The sequence below is a fragment of the Bos indicus x Bos taurus genome, chromosome 20 (assembly GCF_003369695.1).
Source record: "Bos indicus x Bos taurus breed Angus x Brahman F1 hybrid chromosome 20, Bos_hybrid_MaternalHap_v2.0, whole genome shotgun sequence".
Classification (NCBI taxonomy): Eukaryota; Metazoa; Chordata; class Mammalia; order Artiodactyla; family Bovidae; genus Bos; species Bos indicus x Bos taurus.
The window spans coordinates 2,045,643-2,067,074 of NC_040095.1; the positions used below are offsets into that span (position 1 = coordinate 2,045,643).

The 21,432-nt window shown below is 49.0% G+C and overlaps 1 protein-coding gene across 3 annotated transcripts in view; it reads right to left on the reverse strand.

The window, feature by feature from the left end:
- Positions 1-16,575, reverse strand: part of LCP2 (lymphocyte cytosolic protein 2) — a 47,725-nt gene extending 31,150 nt beyond the window's left edge. For 2 of the 3 annotated variants that reach the window (XM_027520177.1, XM_027520176.1), the window contains exons 1-3: positions 16,236-16,575; positions 11,382-11,444; positions 6,346-6,392 (exon numbers count right to left, since the gene is read on the reverse strand). In XM_027520177.1, the coding sequence (XP_027375978.1) occupies positions 6,346-6,392; positions 11,382-11,444; positions 16,236-16,313 (188 nt within the window). In that variant the 5' untranslated portion in view covers positions 16,314-16,575. Of the gene's footprint in view, positions 1-5,482; positions 5,566-6,345; positions 6,393-11,381; positions 11,445-16,235 lie in introns of those variants that run through there. The other variant, XM_027520179.1, reaches the window with a different exon arrangement.
- Positions 16,576-21,432: the final 4,857 nt, after the last annotated feature.

Sequence of the window (21,432 nt, forward strand, 5' to 3'; positions counted from 1 at the left end):
TCCCCCACTCACTCCCACGCCCCAGAGGACCAAGCGACAGTGAGTGGCCGGAGGTGACTCATTCTCCCTCCTTCCCACAAACCCCAGGCCGCACTCAGCCCCAGGAGAGACCGACAGGGCTGGGCCTCGGGTAGACACGGCTCTCTCTGTCTTTAGCCGCAGAAGCGGAGCGGACCTTTCCGCAGGAAGCCAGGTCGTGGCAGCCGAGACCCCTAGCTCGCTGTGTGATGGGGGCAGGCCTCTGACTTCTCAGGTAGAGGCCTCCTCCAGTCATGCTGGATGGTACAGAGGTTGGGAGGGGGGTCCTGCTGAGTGTGACTGCAGCCTCCTGCCCACGGACAGTGCCCACAGCCTGACCTCAGGCCGGGTATTGCCCTCCGTAGTCCTCCTTTCCTCATCAGCGAAACAGGAGGGTTGGCCCTAGCTGGAGAATCCCTGACTGGCTTGACCATAGCCACAAACACTGATGACCAGGCCCACTGGAGACTTAACCCATCAGAGCGTCCAGGAGAGACTGGGAGCCACTGGATGCAGTCGCAACAAGCACCCCAGAGACATGGGTGGGTCCTATGGGCTGAAAGCTTGTGCAATCACTCCTGTGATCTGCTCTTCTTGGACTTGTTTTTAAAAGAATAAAAATGGAGGAAGCGGAGTGAGGTGAGGGAGCAGAAGCAGAACTCAGGGTCTCTGTCCTGTTGTGGCCCCTGCAGGGCTCTCCCAGGACACGTGCGGCTCCCTTTCCACGGTCCCTGTGTTCTGCCAATGGGGGTGGAGGCTCACAAGTGCGTCTTGAAATCAACTTCGCTGGCCAGACAGAAGTAAGAAGGAAACTGGGAAAGAAAGGCAGGCAGGGAGGAAGGGAGGAAGAAGACAGAACAGAATGGAAAGTGTAAGAGCCCACAGTGCGAGTAAGAGTCAATGTTATTTCCCGAACACTCTGTCTTGTTGCCTGTGTGATTGTATGTCTCATGCACAGCTGAAATGTTTTTCTTGCCAAATTTCGCATAATGTGAGCTGTAGATGAGTTTCCCTGTCTCCTAGAGGGCTTGGGGGGACGGGGAGCTGCTCCCTTGACCCCAGTTTCAGAGGCACACTGGCCTGCCCCTCGCCCGGAGGCCCTCCTCCACCCCTCACTCCCTCCCTGCTCTCTGACACCACCCCGACCCCTGTCCCACCTCCCAGCCCACGTTCTCACACCCGATCTGGCTTTCACTTGCATTTCACCTTCCTTTAAAGGAACAAAATTCCTCCTTAAAGGCAAGTCTTCTGTGAACCAAGAGTCAAACCTTCCAAAATTCTGTCCTGTCACCTGAGGAGACAGGGAGAAGCCAGGACATCGGTCTCAAGACTCAGGCCTCCAGGGGCAATCAGGACACATGAGCGGGAAGCAAGAATCTGAGGGTCTCCCACTTCTCAGTCATGCCCTCCCCCTGACAGATTTACAAGTCATATGTTACTTGTGCTCCAGTCATTTTGTGTAGTAGCCAGGAAAAGCTATCCTGTTTTACTAGCAAGGACAGCAGGGCGCTGGGGGAGGTGTTTGTCAAAGGCCCCACGCGGGTTTTTCACTTGGAGCTGAGCGGAAGTTAAGCGCTCTGGGCTCCCACTGAGGAGGAGGAGCGGCAGTCAGTGGGGTGGAGGCACTTTCCGTGTAGGGAGATCGGGGCCCCTGGACAGGGCTTTGGCCAATGAGCGGGAGAGGAGAGGCATATCGGAGAGGCACCTGGCACTGTCCCCAGTCTGCTGGGAGTCGAGCACGTGTCATGAACACAGTGCTGAGTTCAGCTCTGTACCCTCCCTCCATCCTGCCCACCATGCTTTGTATCTTAGGTAGGCGCTGAGCAGATGGGACAGGGAGCTGTCTCTGAGGTTAGGAGACGACGCCTTTTCAGAAGACAGACAAATCAACAGGCACCTGCCTTGTCTCTCTAACTGGATCTTAGCTTTTTTCCATCCTAATTCCACTATGGATGATGGGAACAGTGATCATTGATGTTATAAAGAGAATCATCCAATACCTATCTGTTACCTACATTACCACCACATCCCTGCCCTCTTCTTCTATTTTTTTTTAAGTTACACTGTATTATTTTAAACATAAAATTTATAGCATTGGACTTCCCTGGTGGTACATTGGATAAGAGTCTGCCTGCCAGTGTAGGGGACATGGGTTCAATCCCTGCTCTGGGAGGATCCCACATGCTGTGGGCAACTTAATCTCAGGCACCATTAACTACTGAGCCCTTGCACCCTAGAGCCTGTGCTCTGCAACAAGAGAAGCCACAGAAAGTGAGGCCCACACACTGCAACTAGAGGGTACCCCCCACCCCCACTCAGCATGATTAAAGAAAGCCCTCAAGCAACAAGAAGACCCAGTGCAAAAAGAGCAACAAAAATTTACAACATTAAAAAAAAAAAGACTCCAGATGATCATCAGAAGATTTTCTCTTGTATTCTATCGATTTAACCAGATCATGCTCAGCTCTACCATAGGTGCTAGGCTCAGTCCTCTAAAAGGATGTTAATTGTTTTATTTTAAAACTCTCCTCCATCACATTGTCTGTGACGTCTCTGGGAGAAACTAGGCCTGAGAACACTCTCCCACCAGAAACTGCCTTCTTACAAAATCCATTTAGTACTGACTTTTTAAAGCAAATTTAAGGAAATTGAGATATTCAGAGGAGTGCAATCTTGTTTTGGTCTACTGTACATAAACAATTTCTTTTCTATAGCCCTTTAGGGAAGTGGTCTAGGGTTAATGGACCCGTGTACAAAGGAATGGAACAAATGAGCCCCAAATATCTATACACACAGGCAGCTTATGTGGGCTGCCTCCCACTTACCCACGTACCCATATACACTGCCCTCTCTGAGTTGCTTCTTTCCTCTCCTGTAGACGAGGAACCTGAGGCTCTGACTTGAGATGGCTTGCCTGAGTCCCACAGCTGGGAGGAGGCAGAGCCTGCTTTAGAACCTGGCTTTGCCTCGCTCCAAAGCCCATGCCTTTGCATGCTTTCATCCTCCCCAGTTAGTAGGATAAAATCATTAGTAAAAACCTGAAATGGTGCTCATTGGGATTTTGCATAAAATGGCCGGAATAGTTAATGCCTCTTCAGTACATTTTATTGTGTCTCCGTTATTTCTTCTCTCTCACTGGTCCTTTGAGACAGGGTCTGTTATTGTCCCCATTTTACAGATGAGGAAGCTGAGGCTCGGGGAACTCTGATAACTTGTCCACAGACTCATAGCTAATGAACGGGAGAATTGGGTCTCAGCTAGTCTGATCTCAGAGCCTGCATTTTACTCCCTAAGCTCTCCTGTCTGCCTGTTCAGATCTGAAATAATATCTTTTAAAAGAATGTGCTCATGGAGTTCATGTAACCCATTCCTTCATTTTATACACTTAGAAACTCAGAGTACTCTAGGACTCATCCCAGGCACAGAGCTCACAGAGATATAACTGAAAATTGGTACTTTTCATACCAATGCTCACACTCAGAATCACCTGATCGGGGCTGCCGGACCTTCCCCGGATGCCTTCCCCACCAGTTTGCCTTTCATGCTCCGTGGACAGCTCTCGTGCCTTGCCTTGGGGGGAAAAGCCACTGGAGGGGGACTCTTACTGCAGGCCAAGTTGTTGTTTTAGTTTTTAAATAACTGAAGAAATATCCCACCTCCACCTCACGTTGAACTGCAGACATCAGCTCAGCTTGGCCTTAAGACTGAAAAAATGATCCACCCAGTTGAAAGTGCCTTCCTCATCCCCTTCCTTCTACTGCCCTGATTGAATCCCCTCCTCCCAGCATCTTCCTAGCCACAGCCCTGGGAGAAGCTGCCGTCTCATAGGAATGACCATAGCTGTCATTCCTAACCAGGCTCCATGCCTCCAACTGAGCCCTCCTCTCCATCATCTTTTACACACCCTGGAGAGAATCAACATGCAGGGTTTTACCTCAGTGTTCCCCCTGGTGAACTCACTTCACCAACACTCTCAGACTCATAACAGCTCAAAGCATCCTTCACAATTGTAACCAGTTGCTGTGGTCTTTTTACTGCTCACTCCCCCTCGTACGCCTCAACTGCTCTGACCTACTTGCAGTTCCAATAAACACACTGGTGTCATGCCTTCCCAATATAGTCCCCATTTCTAGAATGTCTTTCAATCGTTTTTCATCTGACCACTCTCAATATATTTCAAGATCCAAGTTAGGTTCCCTTCTTCCCCAAAGTCTTTCCTGATGCCACTTCTTGATTTTAAAACACTGTGTGGATCCAGCTTAACGTGTCTACAGGCTGACTCTGGCCCACCAGCCACCAGTTCTCACTGCTATATGCTAAGTTCTCACCTTGACCTAGAATTGCGGCCTTTTTCCTAGGGCATCCCATCTATAATGTCCAATATAATCGTCACCACTGTATCTAGCTATTGAGCCCTTGAAATGTGGCTAGTGCCTCTGAGGGGCTGAATGTTTTATTATTTTTTGAATCTTTATTAGTTATTTGGCTGGACTGGTTCGTAGTTTTGGCACGTGAGATCTTTTAGTGTGGCAGGTAGGATTTTTACATGCAGCATGGGAACTCTTGGTTGTAGCATACAGGATCTCGTCCCCCGACCAGGGATTGAACCCAGGCCCTCTGTATTGGGAGCATGGAGTGTTAGATCACTGGACCACCAGGGAAGTCCCTGAATTTTTAATTTAACTTAGATTTAAATAGCCATTTTGGACTAGGAAAAAAACTCTTAAGATCAATTATTCTTCAACAATAGTGGCCCCTGGAGACAGGCAGTACCAAAGGCAAATCCTTATTCCCTTCTTTTTCTTCACCCTTCCAGATGAGGGAAATCTGAGAGTCATATTTTTCTTATTTGAGCTACTCTGGCAGCTCTACCTAGTCACGAAACTTTTCACCTCCTATTTCATTGACCTACTTCCCTTTCATCGTTGTGAGCCCTAAGATGTTTAGAGCAAGAGAAAGGACCCCAGAGGGCGTCTGGAGTGGAGATCTCAGACTAGGGGCCCCCACACTAAATCTAGCCCATAAGGGTGCTAACTTTGGCATTCACAATATTAAAAAATATTTGAGCAACATTTAAAAATTGAGATATATTGCATAAAACTTATATTTCTAGCTACTTGAAAATTCAAAGATTGGGCATTGAGACTTCCCTGGAGGTACAGTGGTTAAGAATCTGTCTTGCAATGCAGGGGAGGCAAGTTTGATCCCTGATCGGAGATCCCAAATGCCTCGGGGCAACCAAGTCCATACACCGCAACAACTGAGCCCATGCACCTCATCTAGGGAATCCACGCACCACAGCGAAATATCCCACCTGATGCAAGAAAGATCCCGAGTGCTGCAACTAAGACCATATCGTCTTTCTTACAGAAGAAAAATATTTCTCCATGTTCAAGCTTTATTCAAAGCTGATAAATGATTGGACTTTGTATTTTTCAGCCTGGCCCATTTCACACATTTCTACCTGGCTCCTGCAAGCATCTGAGTGTGAGACTTCTGCTGCTGCTGCTGCTGCTAAGTTGCTTCAGTCATGTCCGATTCTGTGCGACCCCATAGATGGCAGCCCACCAGGCTCCCCCATCCCTGGGATTCTCCAGGCAAGAATACTGGAGTGGGTTGCCATTTCCTTCTCCAATGCATGAAAGTGAAAAGGGAAAGTGAAGTCGCTCAGTCGTGTCCGACTCTTAGCGACCCCATGGACTGTAGCCCACCAGGCTCCTCCATCCATGGGATTTTCCAGGCGAGAGTACTGGAGTGGGGTGCCATCGCCTTCTCCTAGAAGGACAGAAAGCAGGGCCCAATATGCACACTGCAACTTCGCGTGTTAGCACCCACATCAGACCTCAGAAACGGCCCCTTTCTCCTCAGAATCCTTCTCAACACGATGCCCGTGGCAGCCACCCAAAATGGTCATTATTGACAGACCAAATGGAGTCCATTGCCAGACTCATCTGGTCCAATGCTCTCATTTTACCGAGGTCCAAAAAACTGAAGCAATTACTGAGTTGGTGGTGAAAACCATGATGACATCTCAGATCTCTTGATTCTGGTGCTATTTTCAAAGGCCAACCCACCCCACTGCGGAGAGAGGAAATGAGAACATGGTCCAGAATCAGGCTGATCTTTGGCAAGAGCAGCCAAATACCAGCTCGACTAGAACTGTTGCTTCTTTTTCTCAACACATTATGTAACTTCTCTTCCCCGAACACTGCTCTTGCCTTCTCTCTTCCTGATTGCTTTCCTATTTTAAGCTGACAGTGACAGAAAAGTAGCTCAGCTTCCCGGGTCTACTCCCCATCCCGCCCCAGTCATCGGGTCAGTACTCACGGCACGCGGAGCTTAGGGAACTTCTGGATGTCGTTCTCTGCCAGGTTCTGAAATGGAGACAGTGGTAGTTACAACCAGCAGGAGGGGCTCCAGGCCAGGTGAGCAGAGTCAGGTGTGAAATGACAGGGGACAGCGGGACTGCAGCCCACGGAAAAGGAGGCCGCATCCACCTGACCGAGCAGGCAGCTTCTAGACGGAGCACTGGAGCCCACGGGCCCGGGACGGCCACATCGGGTCACAGGGAGCCCGAAACTCGGATTTTATGTGGACTTGGCCAAGCTGTAACAGCTTTCCTAGCCTCCCACCCCAGACCTCAGGCCCTCGGCTGCCGTGAAACGGCTGTGAGCAGCCGGCCTGGAGAGGGGGTCCGTGCTCTGCGGCCTCATCACAGCCCAGCTGCCTCCTTCACCTGAGGTGTTGGTAGGATTCTCTAGATGCGAGGAAGCAATAAAGAGGCTGTCCTGAGAGAACCGAGAGGGGAAAGGAGAAAGAGGCTCATGTTTGTAAAGAACTGACTCTGCCTCCTTACAGCACCTTGATTAATCCTCGCATCAGCCCTGTGATGTAGAAACTGTCAGCGTTGTCTCATTTTAGCGAGAAAGTGGGGCCTGGGGGTGTAAGGGGATTTCAGCTTGTAGGCGATGGAGCTGGGGCTAGGACCCTGCTCTCTGGCTTTTGTGGGCTATTTCCTTCCTGCGAGCTTCCTCCTACCATGTCTAAGCCCTTTGGAGCCCTAGTGGCCTGTGTTGGAAGAGAGGAGGGGAGGGAGAGAGAAGAGGGAAGCAGAGAGGGTGGGCACATGCTCCATAGAACCAAAGCTGAGGCAAAGAAGGGCCTCTTTAACTGTCTAATTGAGGCCAGAGGCCCAGCGGTCAGGGTGGGAGCACTGGAGTCGGACAGGCTGGTGTAGAATCTTGGTTCCCTCACTTAGCAGTTCCCTGACTTGGGACAGACACTTAATCTCTCTAGGCCTTGGTTTCCTTCTCTGTATAATGGGAATCTTGATAATATGAACAGCTCCGTGTCAGGGGCCGTGAGGACTGAATGAGATGAAGTGTGTCCTGTGCTTGGCCCAGTGCTTGACAGACCTTTTGAGAGCGATGAATGGGATTTAGGTGAGCAATTTCTGTCCTGGGGCAGAGCAGCTGGGGTCTGGCTGGCTGTTGGAGGTTAGTTAGTGTCTTTGCTTCTTCCGCTCTGAGCTGGGAGCTGCCTGGCAGGATTTTGGCTGCCTTCTGAGATGAGCTGGGCAAACTTCCCATTAAGCCCAGCTGGCACTGGGGCTGGGGCCTCTTAAAATGTGCTATGGCCTCATCCACTTCAGTTCTTAGGAACACAGTCTGATCCAGCCCCCATATCAGATCTTGCGACAGGGCTAGGAAGGAGGCTTTGGCAAGAGTCCTGAGACAATCAAGACTTTCATCAAACTTCTTAACTTCTTTTTTTTAGCATCACTGAGCCATGGCATCTATTTCCCTGGAACCACTCCCTTCTTAGGGAAGATACAAAGACTCATGTTAGCAGTGTGGCATGAGGATTGGAGGGCTTGCTGGGAGTGGCCAGAGGGATGCACGCTGAGAACTAGGTGGTGGGCCATTGCCTTCTCTTCTTCTGAGTCAAAGACATAAGCTGAGGGAATTTCAGAAAGCAGGTGAAGGAAAAGGTAAGCATGTGAGTGTGGCCAGAAACACAGAGAAAGCCTTTGAAACAGGGATAGGAATTGGGAGGAAAGATGGAAGATGGTAAACATGTTTGGGCTTCCCCGATGGCTCAAGCTGCAGAGAATCTGCCTGCAATCCAGGAGATGCAGGTTTCATCCCTGGGTTGGGAAGATCCCCTGTAAGAAGAAATGGCTACCAACTCCAGTATTCTTACCTGGAGAATCCCACGGACAGAGGAGCCCAGCAGGCTACAGACCATGGGGTCACAAAGAATCAGACATGACTGAGCAGCTGAGCACACACAAACACGATGTTTGGAGAATTTTTCTATGTGATGTAACAGTGTAAAACCCCCTCCTCTACCTTCTTCAAAGACCTTCAGCAATGTCTGGAAACTCTGAGTTACTTGTGCCATGACTTGGAGTTAGACTAGTGGCTTTACAGGAATATGATTATGTTCTGAGCACGTTCTTAAGAGGGACAAGAGAGCAAGAAAAGCTGAGAACTGGACCCGGCCTGGAGAGGTGTTTGTAGCAGACACTGTTGCTTGCCTACCCAATATCCACTCTCTTGCTCCCTTACTGATGGGGTCTGGATTTTGTTCAAGGCAGTAAATGTTTCCAGTTCAAAATATTTAACACACTGAATTCTCTTGAATGTGACAAGGTCACAGGACTTGATTGTGGCCGGTGAGATATAATCGGAAGTCTAACTGAATAAAGCTTTTGGGAAAGTACCCCTGAAAATACAGGGGAATGCAATCCCCATGCACTTTGAGTTTTTCACTCTTTGCCTTCCCCCTCTTCCTCCTGCTTGGAATGCAGATGTAATGCCTGGAGATGCAGTGGCCATCTTATCGCCATTAGGACAGAAGCCACAGAGAGCTTCCATTGGCTGGGTGAGGCAGAGTTCTTGATGACTTCCTTTAGCGTCCCTCCAGCCCTGAGTGCCCACTTCTAGACTCCTTGTCACTTGAGAAAGATAAGCCCCTCTTTGGTTAAGCCACTGTGGTTCAGTTTCTCTTTCATGCAGCCGCACACCGTTCTAACTGACACAGCTTCCAAGCACATGGCCTCCTCTTCTTTAGCCTTTTGGGAGCATGGAACCCCCGTTCCCTCACCAGACTTCTCAGTGGAAAACAAAATGCTGGCAGCACAGATTCCAGGGTGCTGCTCACTCCTGCACGGAAGAAAGGGAAAAGGAAGGAGGGAGGGATGGAGGAAAGGATGGAGGAAGGGAGAGGATGGAGAGAAAGGGAGTGCTGGAGGGGCAGGGACAGCTGGGGCCTTCCATTCTCACCCTTAAAGCAGAATGGCTCTGGACATCATAAAGCTGGAAAGGGTGATAGCTGAGAACTCAGAGCTCAGATCAAAGCCCAGATCATACCCAGAGCATCTGGCATGGAAGGCGGTTTTAGCAGAAGCTGCCAGGGCAGGGCTGGGCTCTGCTCCCTACTCCCCTGGCTCCTTGAGCCCCTTTTTCCACTTCTTGCTGTTCACACAGTAGTGAAAGTGAGCAGCATTCTCTGAGGGCCTGGCATGTCCCAGATATCGGGGTAGAAAAGGCAAAGCTCCTCAACCAAGGCAACAACCCTGTCTCAACAGGCCTGAAGCTCACAAGAGGGGGATGGGGGCACCCCCCCCCAGAGCTGGGCTGGACTGTCACCCACTATCACTCAGTCCAGTGTGGTCCATTACAGAGAAAGGAACAAGGAGAAGTTCAGAGAGGGCATGTGCTTACTAGAGGTCACCCAGAGCTATGACCAGGACCATCTTCAAGAAAGAGGTCTTACTCCCTTTTGATTCAGCCCTGAGAAGTCTCAGTTCTCAGTTCTAAAAGCATCTTTTAGCTAAAAGCTAAAAGAATGAAATATTCAGATTTAGCGGTAAGTTGCAAGAAGAATAACAATTAAATGCTCAAAGTCTATTGGCTTAAAGCCCAGTGCAAAGAAGTAGCACTGTTCAAAACTCAAGCAGTGTTAAATTAAATTAAATGTATGCTTTAGTCCAGTTACTAGGTGTGTGACAGAATAAATCACATCACATTTCTGTACATGTTTCTCTAATTGCAATTCAGGTGTAGTTAGAGCCTTCCTGGAGATAACTTTCTGCTATAAAACAAGCTTCTGGGAGGCAGAAATCACATCTTAATCATCTCTACATTCCGAGCACATGGCATGGTCTGGTATATAAAAGGAGCCCAGGAAAGTCCTTGTTAAGTGAATGGCAGGGTGAATGACTGAATGATTTACATGGAACAGTGAACGAAGATGTCTTATATGGCACATGAGAGCAAAGGGAGCATAAGTTTGATCTCAGTGTGAGACTTAAGTACTGCCCGGAAAGGAATAGATGACTGTGTATGGTAGTGAACTCGCCATCAGTGAAGGAATTCAAGAAGCTGTTGGTAGCAGAGATGCAATATAGGAAACGGATTGGTGGAAAACGGATGGGCGGAAAACCAGAGCGTGTGCCCTCTATGGCCCCTTCCACCCCGAAGCCTCATAGCCCAGGTTCCTCAGGGCTGCTCACCAGGTCTTGCCAGGGAACAGTTTGCCTTATCCACTGAGTCCAAATCCAAATTGGGAACATTGACCCTGTGAGACCTTTGAAGGCTTGTTCCTGCTTCATTTTTGAACAATGAAGAAACACAACCAAAAGGGCTGGATCGGTGCAGTCAGAGTCTCCATTACCCGTTGGCAAAAGTGTCACTCCAGGGGAAATGCTTACACCACCTCCCCAGCCACTGCCCAGTGGCTCAAACTCCAATTAGAGCAGCAGCCCCTTCTCTGTAATGGCTTAGTCCTTAATATAGAGCTGCACCTTAGCATTACACTGGAAACTTTTTGCAATATAAAGGAGTAGAGGAAGTCACAGCACATGGGTGTTAATTGCCACAAAACCAATGATGCGAATTTAGTAAAGAGAAAGAGGGACGCAATTGAAATAAGGAGGGTGATTCTACCCTTTATTCTAGTCAGTGAGTATGTTCCCCAGAGTGGCAAATAAGAAAAGAGAATCTCGCATTCTCCCATGTGGCTCTTTTCCCCCTTGAACTTCTCAGAGTATGGGTGCTATTTGAATAGATTTTCAAGAGGCGTATGTGTGTGTGTTAACTGTAATTTGATTCCTACTTACACTTTGACTTCAGAATGTACCTTAGAGTCAGTGAAAGATCTGGGAGGTATTCTACATAGGAGGATCCTGAGAGGTGATGGGAGAGGTCCTCATACAAAACCCTGAAGAAGGCCTTGGGTTGTATGGGATCCTGAAGACAGGCATTGCCCCTGAGCAGCCGCAGAGACAGGGTAGACCACTGGTTAAAGTTACAGAATAGTTTTGGTCATAATGTGTTGAACTAGCAGCCAGCACTCACCAGAAACCGTGGCCCATCGATGTCATATTTCCTCACGACCTTTTCACAGTCCTTGTAGTTTAGCTGAAAAAGAGCAGAGGAGGTGCTGTCAGTGAAGTCAGGTTCATGCCATTGGTTCCCCTTCCTTGCCTGCCCCAGGAGCTCAGCAATTTGTGGTACTTGTGGCTAGCCAGGCTCCCCGCTCCCCTCCCTGTCTATCAGAGGGCCCTATCCTTACATCAGCCCTGCTTTCACTAACTAACCCCTTGGGACTTTTAAAATGGAGAAATTGCCTGTTGAAGGCTTTGAGGCCAACCCCTACAGAAAGAATGCTGCTAGGGCTGGAGGCTGGCCATACACTCCCCCAGCAAACAGCAAAGAGCTGAAAGAAGAAAATAAATAGTACCATCATCTAGTCACCCAAAGACAACCTTGGTGAACATGGCAATGTGTCTCCTTCAGTGGTTTTTCCAAAGCATCTTTCTAAACATAATCAATGTTATCATTCATATTCAATCTCCTTGTCTTGTTTTTTTCTCTTGAAAAATAAAGGCACTGACTCATCTTATTACAAAGTGATTTTGAACATTATTTTAATTTGCTCTATTGCTGAACATTTAGTTATTTCCCCCAAACTACTGCTGTAACAATGATAATTGAAACTTCTAATAATTACGGAATACTTGCCATATGGTAGGCACCATTCTAAGTGTTTAAACCAATTTTAATCATTTAAGCTTCACATTTTTCAAATGGAGAGTCAAAGGCACAGAGAGTCAAGTAACTTATATAAGGTTCTATGGATAGGCAGGTGACAGAGGTGGCAACTGGGCTTCGGAGCAAGGCTTTAATATCTCTATCAGGAATGTTCTCCTTTTAGTTACTAACAGTAAAACTTACAAACGGTAAGTGAACAGACAACAGACTTAAGTGCAGCTTAACCTACAAGATCGAAAAATATCATAGATACTCTTTTGCATAAAATTTTTTCTTCTATTTTAAATAGTCGAAGTTAGAGTCTCAGAATAGACTTACAGCCTCAACGGGAATGATCATTTTTAGAACCTGTTGCTTTCCTAGAGTCACATCAACTGACAGTTGAAGCAGGTGTCTGTTTGACCTAGTCCTCAACAGTGTAAGCATTTACCTTTGAAATATCTCTAAATTTGAGGTTTCTAGCTAGAGAATTTAAGGTAAAATGTTTGTCCTTGAGAATCTCAGCTTCTCCTCACAAGTATGGATTTCACAGTTTGTGGAGGCCTTCTTTTGGTGCAAACTTAAAATTATAACCTTTTCTTATGGCCAAGAAATTGAAAGAGTGAGTGCAATTGTTGTGAACCTCGTGGTGTGACAGAGTAGGGTGAATATTAGAAAGCTCGGAAAAAATGATTTAGTGGTCCTTGGGAAGAAACCAGCTTCTGCATAGCCCCAAACATCCCTTTTATCCATGTTGCAAATGGGTGAAATTGTTCTTGGAATATTCAACTGCCTTTAATTCATCAATTTCACCATCAGCGTTATCAGCTGAATCTCTGATTTTGCAGAGTTCTGACTTGGACTCTAGATAAACAGACAGTCCTGCAGACTGGGGCCTGCCTGGAAGTTTGATTCTGAGTCAGTGATATTTAGGCCTGGGAGTAAGACCTTTTAGCATGCATGTGTGCTCAGTCACTTCAGTAGTATCCTACTCTTTGTGACTCTATGAACTGTAGCTCATCAGGCTCCTCTGTCCATGGGATTTTCCAGGCAAGAATACTGGAAAATCTAGGGGATTTCCTTCTCCAGGGAATCTTCCTGACCCAGGGATCAAACCCATGTCTCCTTCATTGCAGGCAGATCCTTTACCAACTGAGCTCCCAGGGAAGACCTGTCTTTTTAGCATGCTACTGTTACTGCTGCTAAGTCGCTTCAGTCGTGTCCGACTCTGTGCGACCCCATAGACGGCAGCCCACCAGGCTCCCCCATCCCTGGGATTCTCCAGGAAAGAATACTGGAGTGGGTTGCCATTTCCTTCTCCAATGCATGAAAGTGAAAAGTGAAAGTGAAGTCACTCAGTCGTGTCCCACTCTTAGCGACCCCATGGACTGCAGCCTACCAGGCTCCTCCGTCCATGGGATTTTCCAAGCAAGAGTACTGGAGTGGGGTGCCATTTTAGCATATACCCAGATAATTCTTATGAGTGACAAGCTCTGGTTGGTACTGCTCTGAGCAGGTACCTGGTGTTGAGGACAGGACAACTAAGGCCCAGAGAGGGGAAGGGACTGGCTGAAGGTCACACAGTGAACTGGGGACACAGCTACAATTAGAACTCATGGCTCTGATCCAGAGTCTTCTCCATTGCATGGTCCAAGGATCCCTTTATGTTAAGTCAAAAGAAATTAGAGGACTTAAAGAAATAGAAAACATGACCTCAATCCTCGAGGGCTTAAGTTCTGGACAGAGGATGAGCTGCACGTGTCTGAGATAGTAAGACACAAAAGCCTGCTGGTCTGCATGGAGTCCCCAGGCTGGATCCAGTGAATAGAGTAGGAGAAAGAGAAGCTCGAACATGAATCGGCCCCCATCTCTGCTGGAGGCCTCACACATATATCTCCTCTATTTATCCCGATAATCCCATGAGCTAGTCACTATTAGTATCTCTGTTTTACCGACGAGGAAGCCGAGGCACAGAGAGGTATAGTAACTAAGGGAGGGTCAGCAAGCTAGCGGGTGGCAGAGTCAGGATTCAAGCCAAGGTGTGGCTGACTCCAGAGCTGGTTGGGAAGGTGCCTCCAAGGGGGACCTGGCCCCAGCACTTCGTTAGAAAGTAAACCTGCTGGGATTTCCCTGGGGGTCCAGTGGCTGACTCCAAATATAGGGGGCTTGGGTTCACGCCACAACTGAGAGATCCAGCATGTCACAGCACAGATGCTGCACGCCACAACTAAAACCCAGCACAGTCAAATAAAGAAACAAAAACAAGTTAAAAGGAAGAAAAAGAAAACGGCATGCCTAAATCAGAAATGTGACACACTCCTTGATTTAAAAAAAAGAAAGAGAAATTGCATCTGCCAGTAGGACTTTGGTAACCAAGATCCAACCCCAGATGACTCCATGGTCAGTTCACTTAGCGTTTTCTCTCTAGGGGAAGTGAGACGCTCAGTATTTGAAGGGTGTCTCTCTGGGTCTGTAGAAGGGCTAGAACTTCCTAGATCACAAACACCCTTCAGTCTCCTCGTTCCTGCCTTCATGCTGGGAAGGGAACCTGCTCAGTTTCTGTGGACATGATCTGGAGTCTAAGGTCTGTAAGAAAATTCTCTCTTCCCCCAACTCAGGCAGAGAGCATCTATGTGAATCATCCTGACCTGTAGGCCATCTCCCTGTCCCGAACGGAACTTTACCCTTGGATTCTTCAGTTGCTGACCTGGGTTGTGCAATTCTCTTTCCCAGATTGGAGACTAGGCCTCTGGCCCATCAGCCTGTCCCCAGGAGTGCCCTTGCTAATTCTCAATTCTTTCCTCTTTTCTTTATTGATCTAATATGCCACTTCATAGCATCTTAGTAAATCTCACTGTGGCCCTCAGTTATTTGGTCTACATTTAAGAAAAGTATTTAGAATAAATACTTTTGACTCTTTCAAAAGTCAGCTATCTCAACAATCTTTGCACCCACTGTGCTGAAACCTAAGTGTATTATGACTTCCAGTGAGGGAAAAATAACAGAAATGAGATGCACAACAAGCAGCAAATAACAGGATCTGTGGGTTGTGCCTCTATCATGCCACACCCAATTCAACATTTTCACATTTTTCTTAGAGGAGAATAGTTATGACACTAAATACTTTGGTACCATGTAGACCCCAGGTTTGGGTATGTGTTACAGGGAGTCTATCCCATACCAGGAAAAATAGTAAGTTGACTTAGAAAACCTCTAAGCTCATGACTTAGAACCATATCTTCATGATAATCTGGAGTATCCACTGAATTGGATGCCAGCCTCCAGAAATGGGAATGTTAAGAGCTCAGTGGTCCCTCACGAGACATCGTATCCTTTGGACAGTCATAGAGGGTCACATGACTTGGGATCTGCCCGAGCAAGCCTGTGAGCCATGGCCCCACCGGCAGATGACCAAACACAAGGATCCTTGAGCTCCTTCAAGACTAGAAGGCAGGACAGCAACACTCTGGTCTCAGCTCTGCCACAAGCTTGGCCCCTGACCCTTCCCGGCAAATCTTTTCGTTTTCAGGGGCCTCGGTGTCTGAAGGCCTGAGGCTTATGTTATTTCCCAGCCTGCGTCATAAGACCCTCGTGAAGTTCCCATGAGACTCTGTTCTAGGTAAGTGGTTGAACAGCTCTCTTTCAAAGTCACAAGCAATGACTTGCTCAGACACCATCTCCAGCATCGTTCATCACAGTCTTCCACCCTTCCTTTCCTCTCTCCTACCCCGCGAGACTCCATGTTTCCCTTTCGAGCAAGAAGCCTTGATCTCACTAGCAGTTATAGCAGTTCTGAGTCTCAGGGCATGGACTCTGAAACTGGACAGGTGTGACTGGAATCTTGCCTCCATCATATGCAGTCCCTGGGGTTTGGGTCCAGTTAGCTTCCTTGAGCTTATTTTGCAACTGAACCAGCAGGACAGCGATCCTGGAGTGAGTTAGATGCGACCGTGCCTGAAGAGGACAAACTCAAATCCTAGCATGTAGTAGGTACTTGCCCTTTGAGGGCTTCCCTTCTCCCCAGAATGTATTGCCAGAGAGCTCAGTGTTGCTCCATCAACCAGAGAGACTGCACAAGGCTGGAAGCTCCACTGCTGTCTTTCACGCCTCTCGCATTCTGCCTGCACTCCCTCTTCAAGCCTCTGCCCAGCCCCCCAGCCACTAAAGAGCGAGGCTCACCTTTTTGAAATAGTCTGCAAGGGTGTTAGGGTCCCAACTCAGGACCTCAGAGCGAAAGGGCACGTTCTTGAATGCCATGGCTGCTCGCTCAGGATGAAGCTCACCAGCTGAGCACAGGCGCTGCACCCATGGACAGAGAACCCCAAATCCAGAGTCTGGAGGTGTCTTCAGCTCTTCCAACTCCCGGGTACCCTCTGGAAAAGTCTTGTTGGAGCCGCTGTCCTTTCTGTTGTAGCCAGATCCCAGAAAGCAACAGCTTCCTCTGCGAACAAATATGGTCTCTTCTCAGAAAACGACTCAGCAAGTTTCCTTTACCACTTCCTCTGCTGGGCTCTAAATAAGTAAACAAGGAAGCCCAGCTCTGGGGACTAAAGAGGCAGAAAGAGCTACAGGCTGGTAATTCCCCACTGGGCCCCATCTACCCCAGCCCAGTAGGAGGAGCGATGAAGGGAACTTAGACACCCAAGTATGTTTCCATTGAAATCCCTGGCATCCATATGTTTAAACCACATTCCTGCTTGGGTGGGTCTTTGCAGATGAAAAATCGAATTTGACGGTTCACCTAAAATATAGACAATCTCCCACATCAGTGAAGGGGAAGGAACATGACCTTTCAGCGCTTTCCAACCACGGCTCAGTTTCTCTCAAGAGCGTAAAGTTGAGCTTCTTTAGCTGCCCCTTATAGTTATTACAAGTGGATCCTCTGAGTCAGTGAGTTGGGATCCAGAACTGAGAAAGGAGCACCACTGGGAAGACCTGGGCTTCGTTTCTTTCTTTCTTTCATCTTCTTCTTCATCTGTTTATTTGGCGGCAGCAGGCCTTGGCTGCAACACACAGGATCTTTAGGTGCGGCACGTGGGCGCTAGTTCCCTGACCAGGGACTGAACCCGGGCCCCTGCTGTGCGAGCGTGAAGTCTTAACCACTGGACCAGCAGGACAATCCCCTGGCTTCATTTCAGATATACCTGTTTCCATGCTGGGCAACCTCAGGCAAAGACTTAAACTCTAGGAAGCTCAGTTTCCATATGTGTAAAACAGGAACAGAAAAATTGCTTCATATGCACATAAAACTTTAGATGCGCTTAACTAGAAAACTTAAGGAAGGAAAAAAATAAAAAATAACAATTGCTACTGATGTTGCCATGTAGTCTAGTCACTGTTGTTCCCCCCAGACATTCTATCTACTATTTATTCGTCCACATTTCTATCTAAAGAGCACATCCCTGGAGACAGCAGATGGGAGTCTGGGTTCTCTCTGTTGGTTTCTCAGACCCTGAGCATCTCCTTGACTGAGGGTGAACCCAGTGTCAAAAGCAAACCTATCCGTGTAACATCACAGGCTCCAAGTTCACCCCTCTAGAGCTCCATAGGCACCCACAAACGACTGTCCTGATGTTTGAGTCTGTTGCATTTACTGAGTTGGCCCCTGAAGTGATGCCTTCCTGAAGCTTTTTCAAAGATCGCTTTGGCCACGCAGTTTCCATCTTATACACAACCTCAGGAGCCCCACCCTCACTGTTACACACCAACCTCGCCAGGTCTTCGTGTAAATGGGATCTGCCCTTTACCCCAGACTAAGCACCTTTATGGAGGTGTCCATGAACCTGAGCTAATGTCATCCTCACCTCCAAGGGCGCCAGAGGCATCAGCTGAGGCAGCCCAGGCCGAGCACTTCCCACAGGCCTGGAACCTCAGTGCTCTCTGCAACTGACCATGCCCTAGAAAGCATGGCTTGCTGCTCAAAAGTTCTACCACGGATGGGAGAGGTCCCCTTACTTTTTAAATCCCCAGAAGAGCAGCAAATGATAAAAAGCCCATTTGAAAAGAGAGGAAGATAGATAAGTGGCTTCCACATAAAGAAGTCAAAGAAGATATCATAGAGTTAGCTGGGATGGAAGCAGGGCCTTGGAAGAGGCAGCTGAGGGAAGGCATTCTGAACCTGTGTGTGATATGTGATGTGGCATAGTATGGAGTGTGTGTGTCTTGGGCTATGGTTCATGAGCAAACAAAACATTCCATACCTGTGCACCTCTGTGGAAAGGAACATTCAAGATCATCCTCAGAAAGAGAAGCAATTTTTAAAATGACATTTACCCATACTCACAAGAATCCAAATCTACAGAAAAGCAGAAGTTGGAATTAACTTACAGCTAAACATGAGGTTCTTTTGAAAGAATTATCCAATGAATGTGGCCAAGATGGACAATCTCTAGACCCATGTAAAAGAGAGACATAGCAGTTAAGAAACCTAGATGACAGTGATGACAACGGGAATCACCAAGAATCACTGTGCCAAGGAGTAGCCTGAGGACTCTGCACCAATTGTGGGCACTGTTATCACTCCTGCTCACAGAAGGGAAAACTCAGGCTCAGGGAGGTAAAACTTCTTGCCACCCTTGCACCCAGCAGGTAGGTGGTGCAGCAGGTCTTGTCTGGAACTGTCTCTGAGTCCAGAGCCCCTGATCTTGACCTCTGTACCACCTCGGACTCTCAGATGTTCCATAAATTGCACAGGGTGGAGCGGAGGTTCAAACCTGGCTGGGTCTCCAGAGCCTATGCAGCGTCCTCTCTATCAGTCTGCCTTCCACGAAAAGCAGGTGAGGCTGGCGACCAGGGCTGGTTAAGAAGAGGACACAGCACTTTCTCTGAGGCAGGTCTTCGGTGCCCCCTTCCCCACAGGGTCATAGACCCATTCCTCAAAAAGGGCAGCTGGGCCAGCAGCACAGGTGACGCAAGGGGAAGTGGGCTGCTTCAGGCTGGAGCCTCCCACTTCCCCAGTCCTCGGTGATTTCCCAACACTCATGAGCTTCACAGCTCCTGTCCCTGGCTGGAGAATTCCAGAAGTTCCAGGGGCGGGGCTAGTTGGCCCCCAAGAGAGGCTCAGGATACCAGAAAGACCAGAGTAACCTGGGGCAGCTCAGCTCACTTGGCCTGGCCTCAAGTTCCACACCTATAAAATGGGCAGTCATGAGAGCAGAGGAGATGCCGGGGCGAGGAAAGCTGGGGCCAGCTCACAGCGGGCTTGACTTCAAGCACAAAGCAGAGCAGAGAACAGGGAGCAGGTAAGGCTAGGTGATGTAGAGCCGTGGCTTGAGGGGTGAACACCCTCTCCCATCTCTCTCTCCTCCAGCCAGAGGGAAAAGCAGAACTCATGAGGGGGTTTTGCTCAAACTGAAAGGTTATGGAGGCCTTCTAAGGCCTTATAATATCTTTCTCCAGGTTAGGGCGATCGTGAATGGTCTGTGCACAATAACAGCAGGTCATATCAGTACATGGGGATGGGGGCTCTTGGGGTACGGATTTTAAATATACATCCAACAGAGCCTGTGGACAAGAAAGCAAATCTTGCAGGGAGCAACATGTCAGATTATTAGGTCTTAGAAACATAAAGTGGCTATGGGAGCAGTGCACACTGCAACCCAGAGTGGGGGGAGGATCTCCTAACGTGCCCCCTACCCCACCCTGCCCAGTCCAGACTTGAAGCTCTTTTTCCTACTAACCCACAGAAGAATGAGATGAGGAGATAAGTGCCTTTCTTCACAGCTAATTTTAGAAGTGAGAAAAACGCAATTTGCTAGAAGAGGCTTGTGGGTTGCAGCCTGGGGGTGGGGGGCGGGGATGGGCAGGGATAGGAGCTGTCGCTTGGGGACTAGGGGGGAATGGAAACATAGAGACCATGAAGGAGAGCCTGTGTTTAGGAGCCCGTTGACGTATTTAGGAGAGGGACCCACGGAGCTGGAAAGTGGAAGGGAGGACATGCTTATTCAGATGTGATTTGGACAGAGGGCATTGGCTGGGGAAAAGAGACCAAGTGGTGGCCTGTGGCCCAGAGACAGTGGCACCTCGGGGCACTGCGGGCCATGGAGAGACCGCCCTCACAGGGGTTCACTCCAGTTTCACCTCCACTAACCTGTTACGGCCCCATGCATCCCCTGAGGCCAAGGTGAATCTCTCCTGGAAGTTTTCCTTGGGGCCTGTCCATGTTTGTCTACAGTGGGAAGAAGAGCTGTAGCCGTAAGCTCCCAGGGAGGAGCCCATTCTCCGCTCTGCTCTCCCAGGCCACACTGGAAGCACCCTCTGTGTGCAATCCCTCTGGATACTGAGGGCTCCACCCACCCAGGAGGTTCCAACCGGGGGCAGAGGACGGAGTCCTGGCCATTCGGTGGGCTGGCCACCCCCTGCACCATGCAGCCGTACACTAGACAGAGCGGGCCCTGCCTGGGGCGTGTGTGCCGGGAGGGGCAGGCCTGCAGTGGCTGCCCCATGTACAGCGATGCTCCTCCCCACGTTCCCGGAGGCTGGAGCGGGAGTGCGGGGAGCAGCTCAGGCGAGCCCCAGGGCAGCGCTTCTCCAGGCCGCCCTGCGCTTTGTGTCCTGGCGACCACCCCCGTCTGGACAGAGTCACCACCCCCATCCATCCCGGGATACGCAGCAGGAAAGCATGAACCAGTTGCTGCTTGTGAGGTAATGAGCAGCAATAGTTTCCACTTCCTCAGAGCTGACAATTTCATTCTTTTCAAAAAATGTGTATTTTTCATCCTCTCTCTGTGTCTCTCTTTCTCGGTTGTTTTGGCTGAGGTGCGTCAGAATGTGGAAGGTGGGTGGGAGGAAGTGCTTATTTGGACTTCCTGTCAAGCCGGTCTTCCTCATTTGCCCTATATTTCGCTTTGGGCAGCCTATCCCCAGATAGCTCTGCCGCAAAGGGAAACTCCCCAAGTGCCCTCAAGGGTGGGTGGGCTGTGGGCAGACAGCCAGAGAGAGGAAGGCAGGTGTCTCAGCTTGATAAAGGAGAAAAAAACCTTGCCCCCCTCCTCCTCCCCCTCCCCAGGCAAGCTGGAGAAAGGCAATGGAGGAGGGGTAGGGCGTGTGCAAGAAAAGCAAAAGCAATGTTCCCCGAAGCCCCGCAAACATGACTGTGGCCTACTCTAGCCCACCCTCCCAGGGAGAGCTGTGGGCCCTGGAAGAGCATATCCATCCCTACGTGCTCAGTCGCTTCAGCCGTGTTCAACCCTTTATGACCCGATGCACTGTAGCCCGCCAGGCTCCTCCCTCCATGGCGATTCTCCAGGCAAAAATACTGGAGTGGGTTGCCATGTCCTCCTCCAAGGGATCTTCCCAACCCAGAAATCGAACCTACTCTTCCGTCTCTTGCATTGGCAGGTGAGTTCTTGACCACTAGTGCTACCTGGGAAGCTCT